Here is a 22,172-nt window from a genome sequence, read left to right as displayed (position 1 = left end):
TTTCAGTCGATGGAGACATCACAATGTCTACATGAGTGCAGTGAGTGTGGACACTGCCCCCTCATGGCTGAGTGTGGAAGGCCGCTTTCTGCACAGCTAAGTGGGTGAGGAAGACTTAGGGAGCTGGTGGGGGATCAAGATGCATGCCTGACGACTCCATAAATCAGGCTGTTTTCAGGAGGCAAGTAAAAGGAATAGAGTGTCTAAGGGAGACTTTTTAGGGAATGCAGAGCCCATGTTTCCATATTGTGAGGATGTCGACAATTAGTGGGAAGAGTAAAGAGCAATGTTCAGGCAAGAAAATCCCCACTTGATAATATCCATCTGCTGCACTTACAGCTGGAATCCCAGCAGGAATTGCCTGTCAGTGCTGCATGCTCAGCTTCATTCGACTATAATTTGTGTGTATGATTTGCACCAAGTGCCTTTGGAGGCCAAGAACTATTTGAGAGAGAAGTAACCCCTCCTAAACATACCTTATCTATGATTTTGCTTCTCATGACTTTAGCTATCCATGGCCAACCACAGATGAAAATACAAAATGGAAAATTCCAGAATGTAACAGCTCACGGGTTTTTAGTTGCACACCATCCTTAGCAGAAACCTCATGCTGTTCTGCTCCACACTGCCAATGATGGAACCAAGAGTCTTCCCAGCATATGCTCTCTGCACAGGCAACCAAGCCGCCACAGCCTTAGGAGCCTTCCCAGTCATCGGACTGACTGCTCAGTGTAGGACTCAGTACCATGGGGCAGTAGTTTCCATCATCCACTGTGCCACACCCCCGACACCTTCCCATTTACAGTGTACTCAGAAAGTCAGTCTGATGTATACAGCCAATGCCACATACTTGGTCCCAAGATGATCTGTCCCTTCATCAGCAGAAGCTTTAACTCTTGGTATCCGCTGCTCAAACAGTTCTAAACAGAACTGCCCTTCCCTGGTGGCTTCTGAGGAAGGCCTGCTGCTGCTGCTGCTGCTGCTGCTGGACCCCTCAGGGTTCAGAGTTCCCAGCATTTGTGAAGCTGGGTGAAGGCTCATAACGAGGGAGCTGTGCCGCTACTAGGCCTTTCCCTTTCATTCAAACTGGCCCTGTGTGGACTACCACTTCCACCGTGCGGCTGGGGACACTGACAAAGAAACGTAAGGCGATCTGCTTGGGGCTGTGTGGTTTGCACGTTCTGAGAGCCAGTTCCAGGCCTGTGCCCTCCACTTGCTCTCTGCCTCTCAGGCAGGAAGAAGAACAAGACCAGCCAAGCTGACAGCATGGGGCACTGATACCTCCAGGGCTGGTCTAGCTGGGAGCCTGCACCTGGCATGGACAGAGTTGGGCATCAGCAGTACTGGCTTCTCCCTCTGTCACATTTAATCTCGACCTCCGAGAGAAAGGAGCCAGCGAGCTCCTCAGTCACCATGATGGCCCAGGCCCTGCCAGGCTGGTGGGAGAAAGACCGTCTGAGCTCTTTCAGATGCTGGTGTGGGCTGCTCCAATGGAGGCTGTGTGTAGTCCCTCATGCTGACATCTCCCTTATGTTGTTGTGGGAGGGAGTGTCAGCTTCACAAGCGAGTGTGTAATGTCTGGCAATGTCTAGGAACCAGTCTGTGACAGCTGTTCCACGCTTCTTTCATTTTCATCTTGTATTCATTTGTTAGTATGCGGGGGTACACATACGCCACACTGCCTAACTTCCCGGAGCTGGTGTTCTCCTTCCACCTGTGGGGCCTGTGGACAGATGCAGGTCGTCAGACTTACTGGGAAGTGCCTCTACCAGCTAAGCTATCTCAATGCCCTCGATAAATTAAAAACATGAATGTGTATGAGTGTTTGCTCAGATGTTTATAAGTGCACTATGTGCCTGCCTGGGGCCTAGAGAGAGCATCAGATCCCCTGGAATTGGAGTTAGAGGTGGCTGTGAGCACCAAGTGGGTACTGGAAATTGAACTGGTCTTCTAAAAGAGCAGCAAGTGTTCATAAACACCGAGCCCTCTTTCTGACCTCAGTAATTCCTTGTTGAATGAATAGTCTAAGCTCATGTCCTAGGAATCAGGACACGATGAAGCATAGATGTTCTCAGAGAGATGTCTTGTAAAATCAAACATTTCTCACTCCATTAAATAAATGAGGTTTATTTGGGGAACAGTCATGAGCTGTCATCACCTCCCCCGCCCCCAAAGGCTCTTCTCTCCACCAGATCTAGCATTTACGCCTCAGGACCTGAGGGAGGAGGTGCATCAAATCCCGGAGTTGAAATGTTCCCTGTGGCAGCCACAGTGTTTGGCAGCTGAGTAGACGTGGACTGCGTCTGTCCCGAAGGCTTCCTTGTCCTCCACTCCACTTGCCCTTCCCAAGCAGCTTCTTGAAGGAAGCTGGGCTGCTGGGTTCCCCTCCTTCGGGTGCCCTGAGCACCAGGAGAAAAGCCCAGGGAGGAGCAGCCCAGTCTGGCGGCCGGGCCAGTCTTGAGCCTCGTCCCGAATCAGAGTGCAAAGGGCCATGGCTGGCAGCTCCTGCTCACAAGAATGGGAAGAGGCGCTTCTTCACAATATAGAGGACGGTAGCAAGGAACAGGGCCAGGGCAAGGAAGATGAGAAGTTTGTCCGTCAGTTCACGGCGGTTGTACTTTGTGATGAGCTTCCGGCCCAGCTGGATGGTCCCCGACATGGACTTAAACTCTTCATTTGCATCCAGGAGAGTGCGTGAAGAGCTGACTGCAACAGAAGGGGAAGGAGACTGATTCAGACTGTGCCACCTGAACAAGGAAGAGCTCAATATGCTATCTGTCTGTCTGAGTGCCTGGGCCAGGCGGGAAAGATTTCCTTTTGTTATTGTTAGTTATGTGCACATCTGTGTGGGTATAGGCACATGACAGTTGACTGCTGCCTGGTGTGGGTGCTGGGCACCTCATGGGTCCTCTTCAGGAGCAGTACTTGCTTTAACCACTGAGCCATCTTTCCAGCCCACTTATCATCAGCTTTTAGATGTGTTGAGCTATCTTCATGGATGATGTCTGGACTAGAGGACAAAGAAGGGTAGAAATGAAACAAGGTGGCTGTGACAGCCATGAAAGCAAGGTGGTAGGTTCAAGAATTTACCAAACCTTGCTGTCTACTTTGGTTGACCTGTGAAATCTTACAGAGAGCAAACTCCTTTCCTGTTTCCCACAACTGAGGGGCGGGCCTCAGAGGGACAAATTCTCTACAAAGGAGCCATCATGGGAAGGCACTTAGCAAGAATGTGGTGGTCTCAAACAGCCTCCTCTGTGGCCTCTGGCTGGTACATTTAAAAGGAACTCACAGTAATCATCTTGCCAGTGGTCCTAATTCCCAAACCTGCCTGTCAATACTAAGCCCATGAGCCCATGCTGAAAACCAGACTCCCGGACCCCTTGCGAGCACTGCTGACAGACACAGTCTCCAGAGAGGCCGGCCATTTCTGCTTTTCACACGAGCCTAGCAATGCTTCCTCTGGGAGGCACTGACGGCACAGCTGTGTCTAGCACAGCTGCACAGCTGCAGGAGAGGAAGAGCAGCATGCCCCTCCCTGGGAAAGACCAAACTGTCTCATCGTGTCCTAAGGCACACTTCAGGTGAGGAGAGCTGGAGGGCTGCGCAGAGGTGCCAGGGTATGCATTCTGGAGCAGCTTCTACCTCTTACCTAGAGTCTGCATAGCCTCTTCGCTCTGCTGCACCTGCTGTGACATCATCCTGCTGATCCCCATGAGGCTCTCTGTGATGGTGCTGGATGTCTGCGCCAAACTCTCTTTGGTAGTTTTCCTGAAAGACCAGAGGAAGGAGATGCAACAAAATCCTAGCTTGCTACAAAAGCACCATCACATTAGTGCTTTTTCTATTTGTGCTTTGATACAGGGTCTCAAAATGTAGCTCAGCCTGGTCCAGAGAGTAGAATGTCCTCACCTCAGCCCACCTCCCACCTGTGAGTGTTAGGATTATAGGTAAGTACCACACAGCCAGCTAGTGTACATTTCTTTCTTCCTTTTTGGTTTTTCAAGATAGGGTCTTACTGTGTAGCCCTGGCTGTCCTGGAACTGGCTCTGTATACCAGGCTCTACTTGACTCACAAGGATCTACCTGCCTCTGCCTCCCAAAAGCTGGGATTAAAGGCATGGACCACTACTGCTCGGCTTGCACATTTCTAAAACATCAGTCAGTGAGGCTAAGGATATATGTTAAATCTACATTCTCTAGCCCTGCTGGAAGGAAGGGAAACCATGCTGCTGTCTGTAAACCAGTTTGAACTAAGTATGAAAAGACTCAGAAATGTTCATTCACTCCCAGAGAATTTGTTCAAAGAAACCGGACCAAAATCTGCCTTGATGCCTCATACGATACTGAAAAGGTGGAAATGCAAACACACCAAAGGACTGGTTAATAACATAGATACTATGCATGTGCAGTTAAAAGAAGAGGCTTAAAATTGTCAGAGAGAGGGCTGGAGAGATGGCTCAGAGGTTAAGAGCATTGGCTGCTCTTCCAGAGATCCTGAGTTCAATTCCCAGCAACCACAAAGTGGCTCACAGCCATCTGTAATGAGATCTGGTGTCTTCTTCTAGCATGCAGGCAGAACACTGTATACATAATAAATAAATCTTTAAAAAAAAAAAACTGGAGGACTTGGAGTTAGCTCAGTGGTAGAGCATTTGCCCTTCATGCATGAGGCCCTAGGTTCAACCCCCATTACAACAAACAAACAAACAAAATCCCAAACCAATTTTAGTCAAATTGAGTCAGGGCTGGGGACTCAGTTGGTAAAGTGCTTGCCTAGTATGCACGAAGCCCTTGGGTGCATTTTCAGAACAGCATAAACTTGGTGTGGAGGTGCACACCTGTGAGATCCGAAGTTCAAGGCTATCCTCAGCTACACAGCAAGTTTGAGGCAGACTGGGATGTATGAGACCCAGTCTCAAAAAAGAAAAAAATACTTCTGCAATAACATAAAATGTTATGAAAACAAAAGGCCACCTCACATGGTGCTTAGATGTTATGGGACAAAGGGAAGATACCTTTGTCTTAAGGGGTCTCCTCCCTGCAAAAGTTCTGCTTTCTCCAGGTTGTCGATGGCAATTTTGCAGGTTAGGTTGGCTTTCCGCCATGAGGTCTGGTTGCTGGAAGAAGAAGGGTCACACATGAGGTCCTGGTGGCTCCATTAGGCTGCTGGGCCTAACCAGCCGCCCTCCCAGGTGTAACTCAGAGTTCAACCTTACCTCCCTCAACTTCCTCTTATTTGTAGCCCTGGTAACTACTTTAGCATAGGTCTTGACATTTCCTCTGAATCTCTGGAAGATGTCTCCAGAATATTCTGTCACTATCCTTCTCCTGCTAGGCAGCTGGGAGACCAAGGACATGGCACTCTACTAGACCCAGACCCACAATGGCTTTAGTGCCTGGCAAGAGTCTGGGTGCTGTCCTTGAGAACCACGACCTAGCATTCCTCCTCTATCCCTATACTGGAACCACCATTTATCCCAGTGCTGTTAGAGGGGTTAAAATCCCAAGAACCAACATTCCTCCATACTTGCTCTTTTCGGTCTATTTGAACAGTCGTAGGCACTACAAATGTCACAGGGCACCGTGACTGACCTGATTGACTCACACTCTTCACCTACTTCTTTGCAAGCCATAGCTCAAATGTAAGCAGCACTTGAGATTAGCCATCCATTCTTCACTGACAAACAGAAAAAGCCAACCATATCCCTTGGACAATCAAACCCATGCTCTGGAACTCTCCCACGCTAGCTCAAATCAACTATGCTAAGCCCTGGATGAAGTACTTAACTAATAGGGTGGCTTTCTTTAAATTAAAGAAAAATTTTTTATGGGTGTATGATTGGGGTAGGGGGGTGCATGCCATAGTACATGTGTGGAGGTCAGAGGACAATTTTTGGAGCTAACTTTCTCCTTTCATTTTTTTTTTTTTTTTTTTTTAAGATAGGATTTCTCTGTCCTGGAACCCACTTTGTAGACCAGTGGGGTCTTGAAGTCACAGAGCTCCTCCTGCCTCTGCCTCCTTAGGGCTGGGACTAAAGGCAGTTTTGAGATAGGCTCTCAGATGTCTGCACAGCACCGACCAGCCCAGTCCACACCTGCCATTTCAAACAATCAGTTACATCTTCAAACTGTTCACAACAGTGCTCTGCAAGGCCCAGGGGTGCAGAGCTGAGTGCCTGTCTTCAAGGAGCTCACTTTTATTAGGGAGGAAAGTAAGGAAATATTACACAGTATGACAAACCTGATAACCCGGTAACCATAACTACTGCTTCAACGGTCATTCCCTGCTTTCTCTCCTCAAACCTTCAATGCCACACCAGGAACAGGCGTGCTTTGTTTTACACCCACATTAAGCTGACAGTGTTTGGTGCAACTTACTCCACTGCACACACGCAGTCCCAGTGAGTTCAGGCTCACAATCTGAGAACACTTGGTGGCTTAGAGAGCCATCGCCAATGCGCCAGGCACACTGCACCATCCACTCCCATGTCTCTGTCAGTCTCTCTTAACAGCTGAGTGGTAGTCACACAGCTGCTGTTAATGAGCCTGCTACTGCAGAGTAACGCATCTCAGAAAGGAAACCACAAGCAAATAGTTGTGACAAAGGAAAACCTATGGGAATTCTGATGCAGCAGAGACTACTGAGGTGGCCTTGAACACAATGGGGCTAGAAAGGTGTTTGCAATAACAAGACCCTTTTGGGTTATAGTACAAGTCCAACCTGAAGGAAGAAACAATGATTCATGTTGCCAGACAATGTTAAAAAAGTTGTATTCCCTGATTTAGAGACTAAGAAATGTCACATACTGCTTTATAATCAAAGATTAGCATACAGCTGCAATGTCATGAAGATCTCAATTCTAACATAAACTTATTTACATTTTAGTGAATCATTGATATAACACCACACTGAAAGTTAAATTTTGGTCCATCTTGAGTAGGCTCAATTCCTGTGGGCTTTCCTCATACCAATTATTCTTGAATAAAATTTACCCTGTATTACAAAAATACCCTGTAATATAATCATGTTTTTAAAAGTTTACTTTTTATTATTTGAATTGTGTGTGTGTGTGTGTGTGTGTGTGTGTGTGTGTGTGTGTGTGTGTGCGTGTGCACATAACTGCCTATGGAGGTGAGGGGCATCAGACCCCACTGGAGTTAAGAGTTACAGGCAGTTGTAAGCCACCTGACGCAGGTGCTAGGAACTGAACTCTGGTCCTCTAGAAGAGCAGTACACATTTGAAACTGCTGAGCCATCTCTCTAGCCCCCCAAAATAATTACATCTTTGCTTTCAAATATATAAAAAGTGGGTGTGGGGGTGTAGCTGCATTGGAGCAGTGCTTGTCTAGCATGCACAAAACCCTGGTTTTGATTCTAAGCACCACATAAACATATGGTGGCACATGCTTGTAACCCCAGCACCTGGGAAGTAGAAACATGAGGATCAGAATCTAAGGTTATCCTCAGCTACATGTTGAGTTTGAGGCCAACTTGGAATACAAGAGACCCTGTCTCAAAAATAAACAACAGAACCAGGGCCATTGGGATGGCTTAGAGGGTAGAGGTGATTGTCTGCAGGCCTGATAAGCAGAGTTCCAACCCCTGGTCTCATAAAACATCAAGAAAGAGCCAGGTGGTGGTGGCACACACCTTTAATCCCAGCACTTGGGAGGCAGAGCCAGGCGGATCTCTGTGAGTTCGAGGCCAGCCTGAACATGAGTGAGATCCAGGACAAGCACCAAAACTACACAGAGAAACCCTGTCTTGAAAGAAAAAAAGATTAAAACATCAAGAAAGAACCAACTCCACACACAGCATCCACACCTACAAAATTTTAAAATACTTGAGTATATACAGTGTAGTATAAGGTTAACTCTGCAAACATAAACACCATGAGCACTATAGACACACACAGCTCCAAATGTCCATGCAGACTCTACTTATCTCCCTTCCCTCCTACATTTGAAACTTACTGATCCAAAGAACTTTTAGCCTGTGTGTGTTAACGACACCACTACATCACCAGTAAGCCAGCAAGTGACCCAGCAAAGAGGGCTGTAGGTTACCCTGCCTACCTGAGCATCTGCTTTTTGTGATTCTCCACTTCCTGAAGTAGAAGCTGCTTCTCTGACTCCTTGTCTTGCTCCCTTGCTGATTGCTCAAGCTCCTGGAGGGGAAAACAGCTGTAAGCCAGAGTGCTTCTGTTTCTAGCAGGGACACACAAAGACAACTGAAGCATCCTTTACAACAGACACTTGGGAGTGGAGGAAGCAAGTCCAAAACAATCAAATACCCTTTTAAAACATACAGGCAAATGTGCAAGAAAGAGAAGGAAATATGAGCAGCGCAAAGGTGAGCAGGAAACGGTGCTGGAGTGGTCAGCTCTGGCATGGCTGCCCTGGTAGGAGCAGGCGTTACCACTCCTACAGCCTTGAGACTGCCTAAAATAAAAAACACAAAACACAAAACACAGGAGCCCACTGATCCCAATGCAATACCAGGAGGATACCACACTATTATGTGTTTCCAAAACTGCCCACTTCTGTACCTACTCCAACAGAGTTTTGGGGGTTTGTGAACATAATGCTGAGCCTAAGGGCCCCTGAGACTGACCCTGAACTGAAAGCATCACAAACCCAGGACCCACAGACACTTCCAGCAGCAGTAAAACAGTCTGGGGTATCCACTCATCAGCAGAGCACAAGCATGGACAGTTGTCTTTATTTTGTTTTGGTTTTGAGGGGGTGAGTGATGGACTTTGGGTAGAGGGATGATTTATCTTTCCTGAGTGGTTTGAAAACCGAGCAGAAGAGAAATGAACATAAACAGTGTCCCCAGACTTGTGATAATCCTTGGAGACTGAGAGATGTGCTCTGGCCCAGGCTGCAGAGGCTCCAGGAGAGACGTGCAGAAGATGAGTGCACATGATTCAGAATAACCAAATACCAAGGCAAGAGTTTACCATGAGCAAAGGACAGCAGACGTGACCAACAATATCAGACCTAAGATAATGGAACTGTCATACACACACTGTAAAGATGCCATGCCACCTCATGCCTCAAGTCCTATTTTTAGTTTACAAATCACAAGTTCCATTTTCTCTTTTTTTTTTTTTTTTTTTTTTGGTTTTTCGAGACAGGGTTTCTCTGCGTTGCTTTGTGCCTTTCCTGGAGCTCACTTGGTAGCCCAGGCTGGCCTCGAACTCACAGAGATCCGCCTGGCTCTGCCTCCCAAGTGCTGGGATTAAAGGCGTGCGCCACCACCGCCCGGCTACACAAGTTCCATTTTCAAGCAAGCCGTAGAGCTAAAACATCAACATATTAGTTTATCCAGATAACAATCTACTCATTCCTACATAAATTTGCATATGCTGGTTTGGAACAAGCATGTGTCATTTCAATAGCTCAGAAATTACTTCCAAGTTTATGCCTCCCAAAATTGCTAAAGAAGAAGAAAAAAGAATAACTAACTGTGAATTGAAAAAAAAATATGTAACTGGGCATGGTGATGCACATCTTTAATCCCAGCACTTGAGGCAGAGGCAGTTGGATCTCTGTGAGTTCGAGGCCAACCTGGTCTACATAGTGACTTTCAGGATAGCCAGAGCTTCACAGTGAGACTCTGTCTCAAGAGGAAAAAAAAAAATGGGGTGGGGGGTGTGAATGTCACCAGATTTCGTTATAAGAACGAAATTGTTTGGAATTCCCATTTCCTACAGTGCAGTCACTGCACAAAGAGCCTTGTGTTCTGTTTGTTGCTACACTGATCTCAGAGGAAGAATGGGTGAAGAGGAAGAAGGGAGACAGAGAGAAGGTGAAATGTACAGTTTCCTTAGAAGAGGCTGCTTGGGAGTTGTCACAGAGAAGCTGACCTCTCTGGAGAACTGAAGGGTGTACTGTTCCTCTCCAATCCAGCTCAGGAGACACAAATGCAAAGACAGACGTTCCCACACGGCCACGCCCAGCACCAACGATGCAGGAAATAGCATACTCAGAAGCCGCAGGCCAGCTCTCTTCTGCTCACACACAACCGTGCTGAAATACTCAAGAGACGTTCGCTGAAGTGCTTTCTGTGTTTTCAGGTGTACAGAGTGTGCAAATGCTGAGGAAATGCAGATGGGGGCTAGGACAGGGCTAGTCATGCACTGGCCTATCACCTTGCTAGATGCCAGCAACACATCTTTGCTTAAGGAGAGGCTGTAACCAGGGGTAAGAGCATTGTAAATATGCAAATGTATTGGTGAGGATATTTACCTAAAATTAGAAAAGGTACACATGCAGGTACTTATGCCACAGTGGCAGTTAGGAGTTGGAGAGCTGAAGAAAGGCATTTTAAGAAAACAAATTAGCTCTAAGAATCAAAACAGGAAGTGGCCCAAATGAATGGCTGTTGGTAGAGAAATGGCTAGAAAAAATTACAGCTAGATAAGAAGGCTAGGAGGCTGCTCAAGTGCAGGTCCTCCAGACACAGGTAGGCTTAGAGACTCAATGCTGTGGCATGTCCACTCCCAGAAGGGGAAGACACTGCAAAAACTATCTGTAATCTTGCAGAAGACAAACTCTGAGAAGACGTGTAACTAACAAATCAGAAAGAGTAGCACAGAGAACAAATAAAGGCCATCACCTGCAGATAAGCACTGGGGGGTTCCTGTTGCAAATCACCCTCTGGAGCGATGGAAGGTTCTTTCTACTAGCACGTGGAGGAGACCCGATCTAGTGTTGATGTGGCCCCAGAGTTTGGTTTATGTCTTTCCTCAGGACAATGAGGTTCCTCACTGAACGCGCCCTGTGACTGCTGCTGAAGCCCAACATGACAGAGACCTAATGGGTCTTCATGGAAAAAAATCTACCCTTCTGAGCCCAATATCGCCAGCTTTGGGAGGCATTAATGTAAGCCTAGGAACTGTAGCCATGTGATTGGATTCTCCAGAAGAGCTGCCAGCTAAAGTCATGCTGGGATCAAGAAAAATGGGCCTTGGCGGTTTGTGTTACTGGAGTTGTATCCATGCCAGTTGATGTCCACACACTCCAGAAGAGAATTTGATATTGCTGGTGCCGCTGTTGCTGTTATAGCAATGGCGGCCACCACTGCTTCTGTTTCTGGGATTACCATTTCATAATTGCTTACTACAGCTAGCACAGTGGAGACCCTGGCAACAAAAGTAACTACCACAGTTAGTTAATTTTCCATTCTATTGGGTATGATAAATTTAATTCAGTAGTTATATACATCTCGATTGGCTTTGAAAATTATAAATTTATAAACTCAAGTTCCAGTTGCTTTTGGGATACTATCTTACAAGGACTCCAACGTACAGTACAGCTCATTAAGGAAGGGGGCTCAGTTGCCTTTAGCCTACTGACTATGGGTGAGATAGGACCTCTGTTGGTCTTTTCTGTGTTGAACACACATATTGCAAGCCCAGTGCCACTTTGAGATCTTTGGCAGCAGTTAACTCTGCAGCTCACACATGATTGAGCTTGTATGATAATGAGTTTTCAGAAACAGGTAATACCTGGGGGGCACTCACCAACCTAAGACAGAGCACCTGTGTGGCCTGGGCAGATGTCTCCATGACAGGTAAGGTGACCTGCTGATGTCCCATGCAACCCAAGTCAGAAGCTCATTTTTTAATAAAAGGGGGACCCGTAGGTCCCTGGCCCCCGTTTTGGGTAACTGTTGCCTTGCTTTCGGACCTTGACCTTGATATCCTCCCTATGCTAATTCCCTGCCAAGTTCCACCCTCCTGAATGCTTAAGGGAAGATCCTTGTCTGTGTATCCTGAATAATGGGAGTTAACAGCTTAGATGCAAGATTGTAAAACATCAGTAGCGAACTTCTGCCCTCCGGGGTTCTCCCATTGTGCTGTAAGCCTGTATTTAAGACCCCCTCCCTCCTTCAATAAATGACATTCGGCATTTAAAAAAAAAGAAAAGAAAAGAAAAGAGAACACTGAGAAAAAAAAAAGGCCATCACCAAGACATATAACTGAGACGAACAGCTGTGGACACACATGTACACACACACAAATATAACACATAGGAAGCCATAGTTTTCCAAAGTTCAGATGGAGGAAGCAGTGCTGGAGAGGGCAATCACCTAGGCACAGCAACAGTGCTGAAATCCTAAAGTCAGCTGCAAAGGCAGAAATCACCTCATCTGAAAGTGCCTTAGGAAGGGAACACCAAGAAGTGCTCTGGAAGCTGTCCAACCTGCTAACTTTCCACCAGTTTTGGAAGAGACCATCTGCTAAGCAACCTAAGAGTTGAATGATAGTTTTGGGACATTGTCATTTACCACACACACACAGCAAAACCAGGTGGTTCTAGCCCCACCCAGCGATGGGCAGATTTGTAGCACCTGTCCCTGAGGGCACAGCAGTGGATGGTTCTGCTACTCATACGGTTCCTTCTCACTTTGAGAGAGCACTCATATCATAGTGAAAGTCTGGTGTGATAATGAGCACATGATGGAAGCTGTGACTCCAGAAACCATAAGAGAGTTACGGCAAAAAAAAAAAAAAAAAAAAAAAAAAAAAAGCATGGAAAACACCCATGACATGTTGGTGACACACTCAGGCAGGGAACAAGTGCATAGGTACCAGTCTTTGTTAGTCCAGTCACCCTCGATGTAACAATGTTTACTACTGCCTCCAGGTTAAGAGCCTGGTCAACTCTCAAGCCAAGGCTAGTCTAGGTCTGAGCTCTCATCCCGGCTACCCACCCTTAGCTAACAGAGGTTTGGAGCCTTAATTACCTGTATTCTGTGCCGTAACTGTTGAAACTTTTCTTTCACCCTGGTGTTCAGTTCAGTGAGCTCGCTCAAGGGTCCAGAACAATCTCGAATATCCTAGAAGACAATGAAGAGATGAGGGGCCTTTCTCCAGTCAGTGACATGCACAGGGGAAAAGCTGATTTAGCCCACAACTGAGGTTGGCCTAGCTCTACTTCGTCCTGCTCACTGCTCTCCTCTGCACAAAAGCAAAAACATCACTTTCTTCATCCCCCTTAAGAGTAACACTGAGCAGAATATATAAAAGCAGGCTGGCCGTGCAGTTCAGTGGTACAGCACTTGCATAGCATGCTTGAGGCCCTGGGTTTCATCGTCAGTAACACACACACACACACACACACACACACACACACACACACACACACACACGCACGCGCACACACACACACACACAGTGTGTATTATATGTGTGTAGATAAATAAGTAGCTAGATAAACTCAACCTTGGCTGAAAAGTCTAACAACGTGATATCCAGCCACTATGAAAGGCTTAAGCAGCTTACATGTTCAACAAGAATGGGCATCTAAGAGATACTGTGACTTCAGATCCTTCAACTCTAAAATCCCAATGCCTAAATCCCTGGTAACATGTAACAAAATTAACTTAGTCTGACTTTACAAACCATCTATCTGTTGCAACTCATAATGTTTAAAGATACTGAGAATTTGCTTCTGGAAAGAAATTCAGAGTCACTAGAGCCAAGATTTAGAGCAGGCTCTAGACTTAGGCTACTGTATTCAAATTCTGGTTACATCAACTTACTAGTGCAATCTTGAAAAACCTAAGTTCTCTGTGCCTCCAATTCTTCATCTGACCTACCTCAAAGTCATATTTCTCTGCATAAAATGCTTAGACTAGCTGGAAGACCATAAGAATGCAACACATGGGGTTATGCTTACTTAATAGTAACCACAAGAACTCAAAAACCATGGATCACAAAAAAGACCTAGAAAATTGGATAATATGAAAATATAACTTTTCTTTTTTTAAATTTTGGGTGTGATTTTTTTTTGTTTTTGTTTTTGAGATAGGATCACTGTGTAGTCCAGGCTTACCTCAAACACATGATTCTCCCAACTTAGTTGTATGTATGCATATGTATTTATTGATGCATCTGAGGACTGAAATCAGGGCCTTGAGCATGGCTACACTTTACCTCTACACTGAGCTACGTAGACCCCTCATCCCCTGATAATCTCATTTGTATAAACCCAATCTTGTTTATTTTTCTAGAATTGGGCCAGACATTTTGTTGTTTACACATCCCAGGAGTGAAGTTTGAGCGATTTAAAATTTGCATCAGGTTTCTTCACTTATTCTCCAGCATAAAATCACACTTCCTCGCGGCATAGGATAAATTACTAATGTGGTATGGTGTTGGTCTAGTTTATCTGACAGCACTACTCCCCAGCCTGTTTTTGACATGGGCTCATGTATCCCAGCAACCACAGACAATTTATGCAGCACTGCGGATGGAAGCCAGCACGAGCTAGGCAAGCATTCACTGGCAGAGCCACACCCCCCTCCCCTCTTCACTTGCTGTCAGATTGTATTCCGAGTCTCTTGAGTTTTTTGCTAAACTCCCTACTCTTGCCTATGTTAACTTTCTTGCACTACTGCCTCCTACTTACACCTGCTTCCAGACAAGCGCCTCACTTCCGCGTCTGTTAAACCGGGTACGGACGCTCTAAAATGCTTTTCCTAGGCTGGCTTTCCCCGTCCAGGTCCTAATATCGGCACTGCCTACCTTCTGACCCAGGACTTGGCATTCTATTTGATTTCTTCATTCAAAAAGTTACAACCACGGTCCAGGTTACGTTAGCTTCGTTCAATGACTCCCGTGCCAGGCGGCCTTGGGTACCTCCGGGCCCCTGACACAGGAAAGTGGGTATGGGAGGGCGACAGGGGAGGGGGCAGGGCAGGGCTACCGCCGAGACAGCGGGTGAGCAGGCTAGCCCCGGACCTTTGCTGTATTGCCAGGGGACAGGAGACAGTATGGGGATACCCGAGAAGCCGGCGAACTAACAGAATGCACAAGAAAAGCGCCTGTCCCCAGTGATCCCGGGGACCCGACCGAACGGCGCCCAAGGAACCGGCCTGGAGCAGGGCCGCCTGCCTGGAAAGCTGGGCCGTGCGCGAAAGTTCTGGAGAACATCAAGGCGGCTAGCTAGAGGCCGGCGGAGGCCTAAGAATCTGTACCTGGATAAGCGCCTTCACCTCCAGGTCGAATTTGACAATCTCCTGGTTACAGATCCGGACGTGGACGTCCTGGGGAGCCGCCATATTGGAGACACGGCTATGGCGAGCGACAGCGGCCAAACTTGAGCGCGTTCGCGTGACGCCGGCCTGCCTTCTTTCCGTACTTTTCCGAATGTGGCACCGGGAGATCCCGTGCAAAGCAAACCAGGTTGCCAGCCCAGACCTGGGTTTTTCCTTGACACGTGGAACACGCACAGCCTCTCTCGTCGGCTCCTACTAAATGGAAAAGTGAAAGTGATTATGAAGAACCATTAGGGTTGGAGGACACAGCTCATTTGGCGATGGGCCTTCCTGGCATACCACGTGACCTTGGGTTCTGTCCCCAGTACTAGAGAAACGACAACAAAACCCGCTCAACAGTGGTCATTTCCATTTTTCAGGCACCAGCTACTCTAGTGACTTTTTGTATAGGAACAAAAAGTACCAATGAGGATGCCACCAAAGTTGCATTTTTTTTTCTTGAAAATTTAAAATAAAATTTGCACGGTAAGTATGAATTATGGAGTAAGACACAAAATGTGTCCAGGTTTAGAATTCAATGCAGATCACTAGGACACCTCCATCAATAAAAACCACGACTCATATACAGAGCCTACATTGCCTTCCTTACACATTTCTATGGCTCTGATGTTGCCCTTTGTGTAAAACTGGATTACAAGTATCTAGCAGGAGTGGTTTTGATTGTGTCATGTGGTTTTGATAGAAACAATGTCAGTGCAAACCTCAAAGAAGGGCAGCACTTTTAAAAATTATTTCTTAGTAAGTCCTCAAGACCACTGGCTACTTTCCCTTCCTTTCTCTCACCCTGAGGGGCTCTCCAGGCTCTGGAGCCTTAGGATGTGGGGTTCCCTCTTTTTAACATGTTTTTCTCAAACTGTACACACAGCCCCTTAGGAGGTGTAGTCCAAGCCCGTCTCCACACTTGCCTATGTTCCTACCGCACCCTGCACCACTTCCTAAGAGGTGCTCAACACCTCACTGCAAGTAACAAAGGCCTGGATTCCAGGCTTGTACATCATCAACCCTGCCTGTGTTCTCAGAAGCTAACATGATCATCAGTAGCATCACACCTAAGGCTGCCTGGAGGGTTGATAATGTGGTGACCTCAATGCCTGCTAGCTGCTATTCACGTAGTACCAAGCAACACTCTGAAAGTCTGTACGTGCAGGCATTTCCACTCGGTGCTTCACTTGCATGGTCACATTTCATTAGTTCCGCTACAGAAGTGGGAAGAGGACAGAACAAACGGAACAGGGGAAGGGTATGTGTATTTTATCTTTGCTTTTCAGAGGCAGGGTCTCATGTAGCCCATGCTGGTTTCCAACTGCCTATGTAGACAAAGACAACCTTGAACTCTTGATCCTCTTGACTCAAAACTCCCAAGTGCTGGAATTACAGGTGTTCATCACTGAAGCTGTCAGACATGCATTTTAACTTCACACAGCTTTCCCAATTCTTTTCTTTCTGGGTGTGGTGGTGTGGGCCTTTATCCCAGCACTCAGGAGATAGAGGCAGGCAGATCTTTGTGAGTTCCAGGTCAGCCTGGTCTACATGGTGAGTTCCAGGGTAGCCAGGACTAGAGTTTGAGGCTTTGTCTCAAAAAACAAAATAGAAAAAAAAAAATGCTCTTCATAGTGGTTGTATTACTTTACATTGCTCCAGCAAAATGACAGAAATGCCCATCTCCTTTAGCCCACCAACATGGTGTACTAACACAGGGAGTCTTACCATCCAGTCTGTTTCTCAAAAATGCCTTTATTTGCATCTCTCATAATGAAGAAGACTGAGAAATGTTTCAAAGCTATCACATTTACTTTGCTCATTTTTCTACTGGTCATCAATCTATTCCGTATTAGTTTCCAGGAGCCCTTTCTGTTATTAGTATTCTCGTTGCAAAATTTGCAGAATTCTGAACTTTGCCTATGGTACTTTTTACCTCAAAGATGATTTAAAATTTCAGTTCCTCTTTATTTATGACTCCTGGACTTGGGTCTATGTTAAAAAAAAAAACCCTTCTACTCCCCAAGGATTTAAGATTGTCCATATTCCCTTCTAGTGCTTATGCTTTTTTTTTTTTTTAAAAAAGACCAGTATCTTTACTGATTTTGAAATATACATTGGCTCAGTGTGAGATGCAGAACAAACTTGACATTTTCTAGGTTACTCAGTAGCTCCAACACTAGACAAGGGCCCAACTTTTTAACCTTGGTTCTGGATACCACACTGATGTGCTGTTTTTTCATATATTCGAGTCTATTTCTAAACTCATTATTTTAATCTACTTGCCTGTCCATTCATGCACTAAATGGCAGTCTTTATATGGAGTCTTCTGATAGGATTAAATACTTGATTTATCCTCTCCCAACCCCAACATGTTTCAGCTATTTTTTCTCCCAATTTTAACACCCTCTTGGTTTATTTTGTTAAGATGGTATCACATTTTTAATGTGACTCAGCATCTGTTAAACTTTCTTAGTAAGTCCTGTTTCTGAAGCCTGGTGTGTATTCTAATTCATTCAAGTGTCTTCTGTGCTCTTCACTGTAATCTCTTCTTTCAATTTTGTACATTTTCTGTTCTTTATTCCAAGCACCATTTTAAGATTAAAAACATTTAAATAAATAGACTGACATTCAAATCCCTGTAATGTTCTGAGTACAACTCTCCATTTAGGACACTGGAGAATCCCCCAAAGGCAGTACTGGGCAGATTTTCAGCCTTTGGACCCTCACCTACCATCCTTCTTGCTGAAAATTCCTATGTAATCAAGCAGCCTCTAGCAGCCAGAGCAAGCAGCTCCCTATGTATTTACTTTCCATGATACTTTGTTCCAATAATACAGCACAGCTCTGCACCTTGAGCAAGAGGCTATCCTGAAGGGGCAGGTGCACAGCCTGGTACCCACACACCCTCTCATGATTGTTCCAACCCCATTTTGCTCCTTTCATTCATGTCTTTGTTGACTACACTGAATGGGCTTTGGATCTTTTTTACCTTCAGATTCTAAGCATGTTATTTCCCTTCGACGTGGATGTTCTAAATATTGCTCATGATTTGGCCTGGTTCATCTGACATGAGTAGGAATTGTTCTCAGAGTGCATCAAGCAGACTGGCGTGTGAACTGAACCTCTATTACCATAAGCTGGATGTAGGGCTAGTCCTACATCTAAGCACTGTTGGACTCCTCTGTAGCCTCACTGGGCATGACAGTAGTAGCCAGGTACTCTAACAGGACAACAACTAGCAAGGCTTACAGGGTGCCACCTCTATACCTAAGGACATCTACTACTTTCTAATTCTCAATCTTTTAGCTGAATTAGGATAGCACTTCCAAACTAATGTTTTTCCTTCAAATTCTTCATTGCACTACAGCTTAAGAATTCACCAGTTGATACATCTCATTGATATTGTGGAAGACCCAGCTCCCCTGGCTCCTCAGAGTTCCTAACACTGTGAGAGGTAAATCTTGAACAACAATCGGCCAACAGGAAAACACATCTAACTTTGCCCTTTAAAAAAATGGCCTCAGTATCACTCAAATAGAGAAAGGAAAAATCAAGTCTTATGTGTCTATGTGTAGGCCAGAGGCCAACTTTGACTGTCATCCCTTAGGTGCTGTCCTGTTTGACAGATGGGGTCTCTCATTAGTTTAGGCAGGCTAGGCTGTGGGCCCCCAGGGATCGATCTATCTCCGCCTTCCTGCTGAGGATACAAGTATCCACACTACACCTTGCTGTTCATCTGACTGCTGGGGTTTGGACAAAGGTCCTCACACCTGCCTGGCACTTTAACAAACCTGCACCTCCACGGCCCTCATCCCTTCTTTAACACTGTTGCAGGATGTCCTACCTTCCACTTTTCTGCCATCCTGCTCACATGCCACTCCCCTTGGTGGACTGATTCTGCAGTGACCTCTTTCAATCACTCTGTAAACAGCACCTACCCACACATCCTGGCAGAGTAAGTACTCAACAGATGCTTGCTGCCAAAGAACATCCACTCCTATGCCCCCCCTCACCCAGTCAGGTCTCCCTGGTATAGGCCTTAGGCACACAGCTTCCTTAGCCTGAAGACTGTTTTGATACTTTGTTTTCTTTGAAGAAATCTCTTATCCAAATTATCAAAGGACAAATTAAGTATAAACTATAGTTTACAAAGAAAGCAAATGTCTCTATCACATAAATTTATGATACAGCTAAATTTCACTGAAATACTAAAAGCCCAGCTTACAGTGTCAATAACCCTTAGCTCTCTGTGCACCGAAGAGGCAGCACAGCTGGCTCCCCTGCTCTGTGCAGCTGGAGACTTCTGAGGGGCAATTTGTCTTGAGGGACGGTGGCTGCTGTGTTGCAGGCAACAGAAAGGAGAAAAGACAAAATATGAGGCAAACGATTCAAAACCTTTTCTTTTCATATTTTTTTATTTTAAATTACAAAGGGTGCTGCATACACTGATGATTCTGTGTCTGACTACAAGTGCTGACAGGTTAGAGGGTGACAGAAAACAAAGCGACTTGTGCATGGCCTTCTCCTGAAAGGAAAACTGCACAACTATTAACCAACATTGAGTCATTTTTAAACAGCTCATGCGTGAACAAGATACAATTCTTTCTAGACAAGAGACAAGACTGAATCCAATAAAGTGTCACAGCTCCAGCTGGGGGTGGGGAATAAACAAAACTACGGAGTATTTATGATCATATCACAGACAGGATCCTAAGCGCAACTATTTGAAGAGGCTGCCAAACCATAGGAACAAACACTTGGTATTCTTGCCCTTCTGTGTTGGCAGCTCCGGAGTCACTGAACCACAAATGCTACGCTATAGGACAGACTCTAGGGCAAGACAATAGCAGGCAATGGAGTACAGTGTCATCAAACATGTGGTGGAAAGGCTGATACAGTACACATACACAGTTTTGATATTAAGTTCTGGAAAAAACAAAGGGCAAAGGGCAAGACACAGAATCAGTCCCACTCCTGGCACCCGGAACTGAGTCAACTTCAGCAGGTGTTTACACTGTCATGGAAGAGGCAAGCCCGGTTCCCACTTGGCACACGGAGACATAAACCTGGGTGCTCTTCACTAGCCACTGACTCTTCCATTCCAAAATACTATCTGGAAGTAGCTTTGAGGTTCTGTTACCTTGTTACCACCCCCAAAAGTCTCTTGAAAACAAAATGGCAATTTGGCATAGTACAGTTCCTAGGTGTCATTTCTATTTCTGTTTACTAAGCATGGGGACTATGCTTCAACACATAATCCCACCTGCCTATGGAAGTGTGGAACTCTCAGTAGTACATTTTCATCACATTCCCCCAACATGCTTATTCCTTAAAACGAAACCACCATCCCTACAGCTGACATTCATTGTTACATCCCACTGTATTTGAAATATTAAAAGACAAAAACAAAAACCATGAAGTCATCTTCTCATAATGCCCTTATTAAGATGACAAAGATCACGAAAGAATCCACAAGTATTACGGCACTGTGTGAGACTCATTTGTCACGATCCAGGGAAGAACAAGACTGCAGTTCTGTGCAAAGTTGTGCAAGTGGTCGCAGTTCCATGGGAAATGGTATTCCACAAAAGACTCCACTAGAAACATAGTTGAGACCTTTTCCATTAACACTGAAATTCAATGCATTCTCAAAATTCAAGTTTCAAGATTTGGAGAGATGCTAACATTCTGTCACATAATTAATTAGAAAGTAGATGAACAGAGTTTTAGGAAGACTATATAAAGAAAAGGAACATGAGTTTTTTTAAATTCTTGCTGAAGGCAACTTGAATTAATTTCTTAGGAAGTTAACTAAATCTTAGCAGCTAAAGTATTATTTAAATGTATGGAATAAAGAAAAGCACATCCATTCTTGACATTTTGGTGAATAAACTAACAGCTTTATTAATGAAGGCAAACATCAGATAACTGTATGAATATTGTATATAAAAGAGAAATTCATACCAATAGCATTGTATTTCAAAAGTACTGTACTTCTGTTTCTTTTAAAGAGACTTGTCATCTGTTGTAAAAAACAAACAAAATGGGTACTCTTCTCCCAAAAAGTTCTGGAAAACAAAATAGTCACTTTCAAGCAGATGAAATAAACACACCTTTCTGTAATGCAGACTCTTGCTAAGAAGCAAATGAAGTCAAGCATCAGAGAGATGCATGACAACTTCACAAAAGCCAGAGAAGGGATGTAGCAAGATTATTCAAAGATCATTCAAAAGTGGTCTCTCATACAAGTATAAAATAACTACAAAGAGAGGGAACTATGGAACCACGCCCATCTGAAATCCTTCATGATGCTTCTGGAATAGTTCTGATCCTCTTACAAAAAGGACAAAGTTAAGGTTTGGGAAGCAGGAGGGAATGAAGATGTTTCATTTAAGTGTACAAGTAAGGCACAAGATCAAGCCACACCCAAATCTCTCATGAAAGACGTGGAAAGGACAAGAACCCACACATGGTACAGCACAGCAGGCAACCACACTGACAGAAAACTCACACACGACCTGAACAGGAGCAGCCCGGCAGCATGCTCGCATGTGGGCACAGACTAAAGAATCCAGTGTATCTGAAACCAGGAAGCAGAAGGTTCGTTGTTACTTTTTTACTGTAGTAGTACTAGAGTCAGTTTATGGTTGCTTTTGGAACAATGGATTTATCTGAGGAGAATTCACAATGCCTTCACTTAAGGGAAGGTTCTGGACGTCATGAGCTATCTGTATACCATGTATGAACACAGAAAACCTTTAGACAGCTCTCACTCTAATGATTTCCACCCAAAAATACATGCCACGATTTTAAAAAACAGAACATGTACAACTGCTGGGGATTTTACGTACTCATGAGAACTGTCTGTGATACACTAGATGTAGGTATTTTAACAACAATAGAGGAAGCAGATCATTACTGGCATTAAAAGTACAACCATTTCTAGACGGTTTTAAATGCCACAGAGTCCCCTGGTTAAAATGTAAAGCTGCACAGCTTGCCTATGTCATCTTAAACAGCAAGAGGATTTAACTTGCACTCTACATTTTACTGCCAGGTTTTTATTTAGATCAAGTATCGCTGCAGCGTTCTGACCAGCCCAGGTTTAGCAGCA

General features: G+C 45.1%; 2 protein-coding genes across 7 annotated transcripts in view; both read right to left on the bottom strand.

Moving 5' to 3' along the window:
* Positions 1-2,107: 2,107 nt before the first annotated feature.
* Positions 2,108-15,093, bottom strand: Bnip1 (BCL2 interacting protein 1). Its single transcript, XM_028893353.2, has 6 exons — positions 14,996-15,093; positions 12,761-12,853; positions 8,080-8,171; positions 5,019-5,120; positions 3,653-3,771; positions 2,108-2,706 (listed from the first exon to the last, which is right to left on the bottom strand). The coding sequence occupies exons 1-6, from the start codon at positions 15,077-15,079 to the stop codon at positions 2,510-2,512; spliced, it is 687 nt and encodes a 228-aa protein (XP_028749186.1). The 5' UTR covers positions 15,080-15,093; the 3' UTR covers positions 2,108-2,509.
* Crebrf (CREB3 regulatory factor) overlaps positions 15,070-22,172 on the bottom strand; it is an 89,592-nt gene continuing 82,489 nt past the window's right edge. For 5 of the 6 annotated variants that reach the window (XM_037200647.1, XM_037200644.1, XM_037200648.1 and 2 more), the window contains one exon: positions 15,070-15,271. In XM_037200647.1, coding sequence (XP_037056542.1) covers positions 15,093-15,271 — 179 coding nt within the window. In that variant the 3' untranslated portion in view covers positions 15,070-15,092. The remainder of the gene's footprint in view (positions 15,272-22,172) is intronic. The other variant, XM_037200649.1, reaches the window with a different exon arrangement.

This window comes from Peromyscus leucopus, chromosome 8b, assembly GCF_004664715.2.
Source record: "Peromyscus leucopus breed LL Stock chromosome 8b, UCI_PerLeu_2.1, whole genome shotgun sequence".
Lineage (NCBI taxonomy): Eukaryota > Metazoa > Chordata > Mammalia > Rodentia > Cricetidae > Peromyscus > Peromyscus leucopus.
Note: the sequence above shows the minus strand (reverse complement) of the source record. Positions and strands in the feature narration are given on the sequence as shown.

Excerpts from the sequence above, each read along its gene's own strand:
- Bnip1 (XM_028893353.2), bottom strand. The coding sequence starts at position 15,079 with ATGGCGGCTCCCCAGGACGTCCACGTCCGGATCTGTAACCAGGAGATT. Across the intron at positions 12,854-14,995 it reads AGGTGAAGGCGCTTATCCAG|GATATTCGAGATTGTTCTGG; the intron begins GTACAGATTCTT and ends ATTGTCTTCTAG. Across the intron at positions 5,121-8,079 it reads CACAAAAAGCAGATGCTCAG|CAACCAGACCTCATGGCGGA; the intron begins GTAGGCAGGGTA and ends TTCTTCTTCCAG.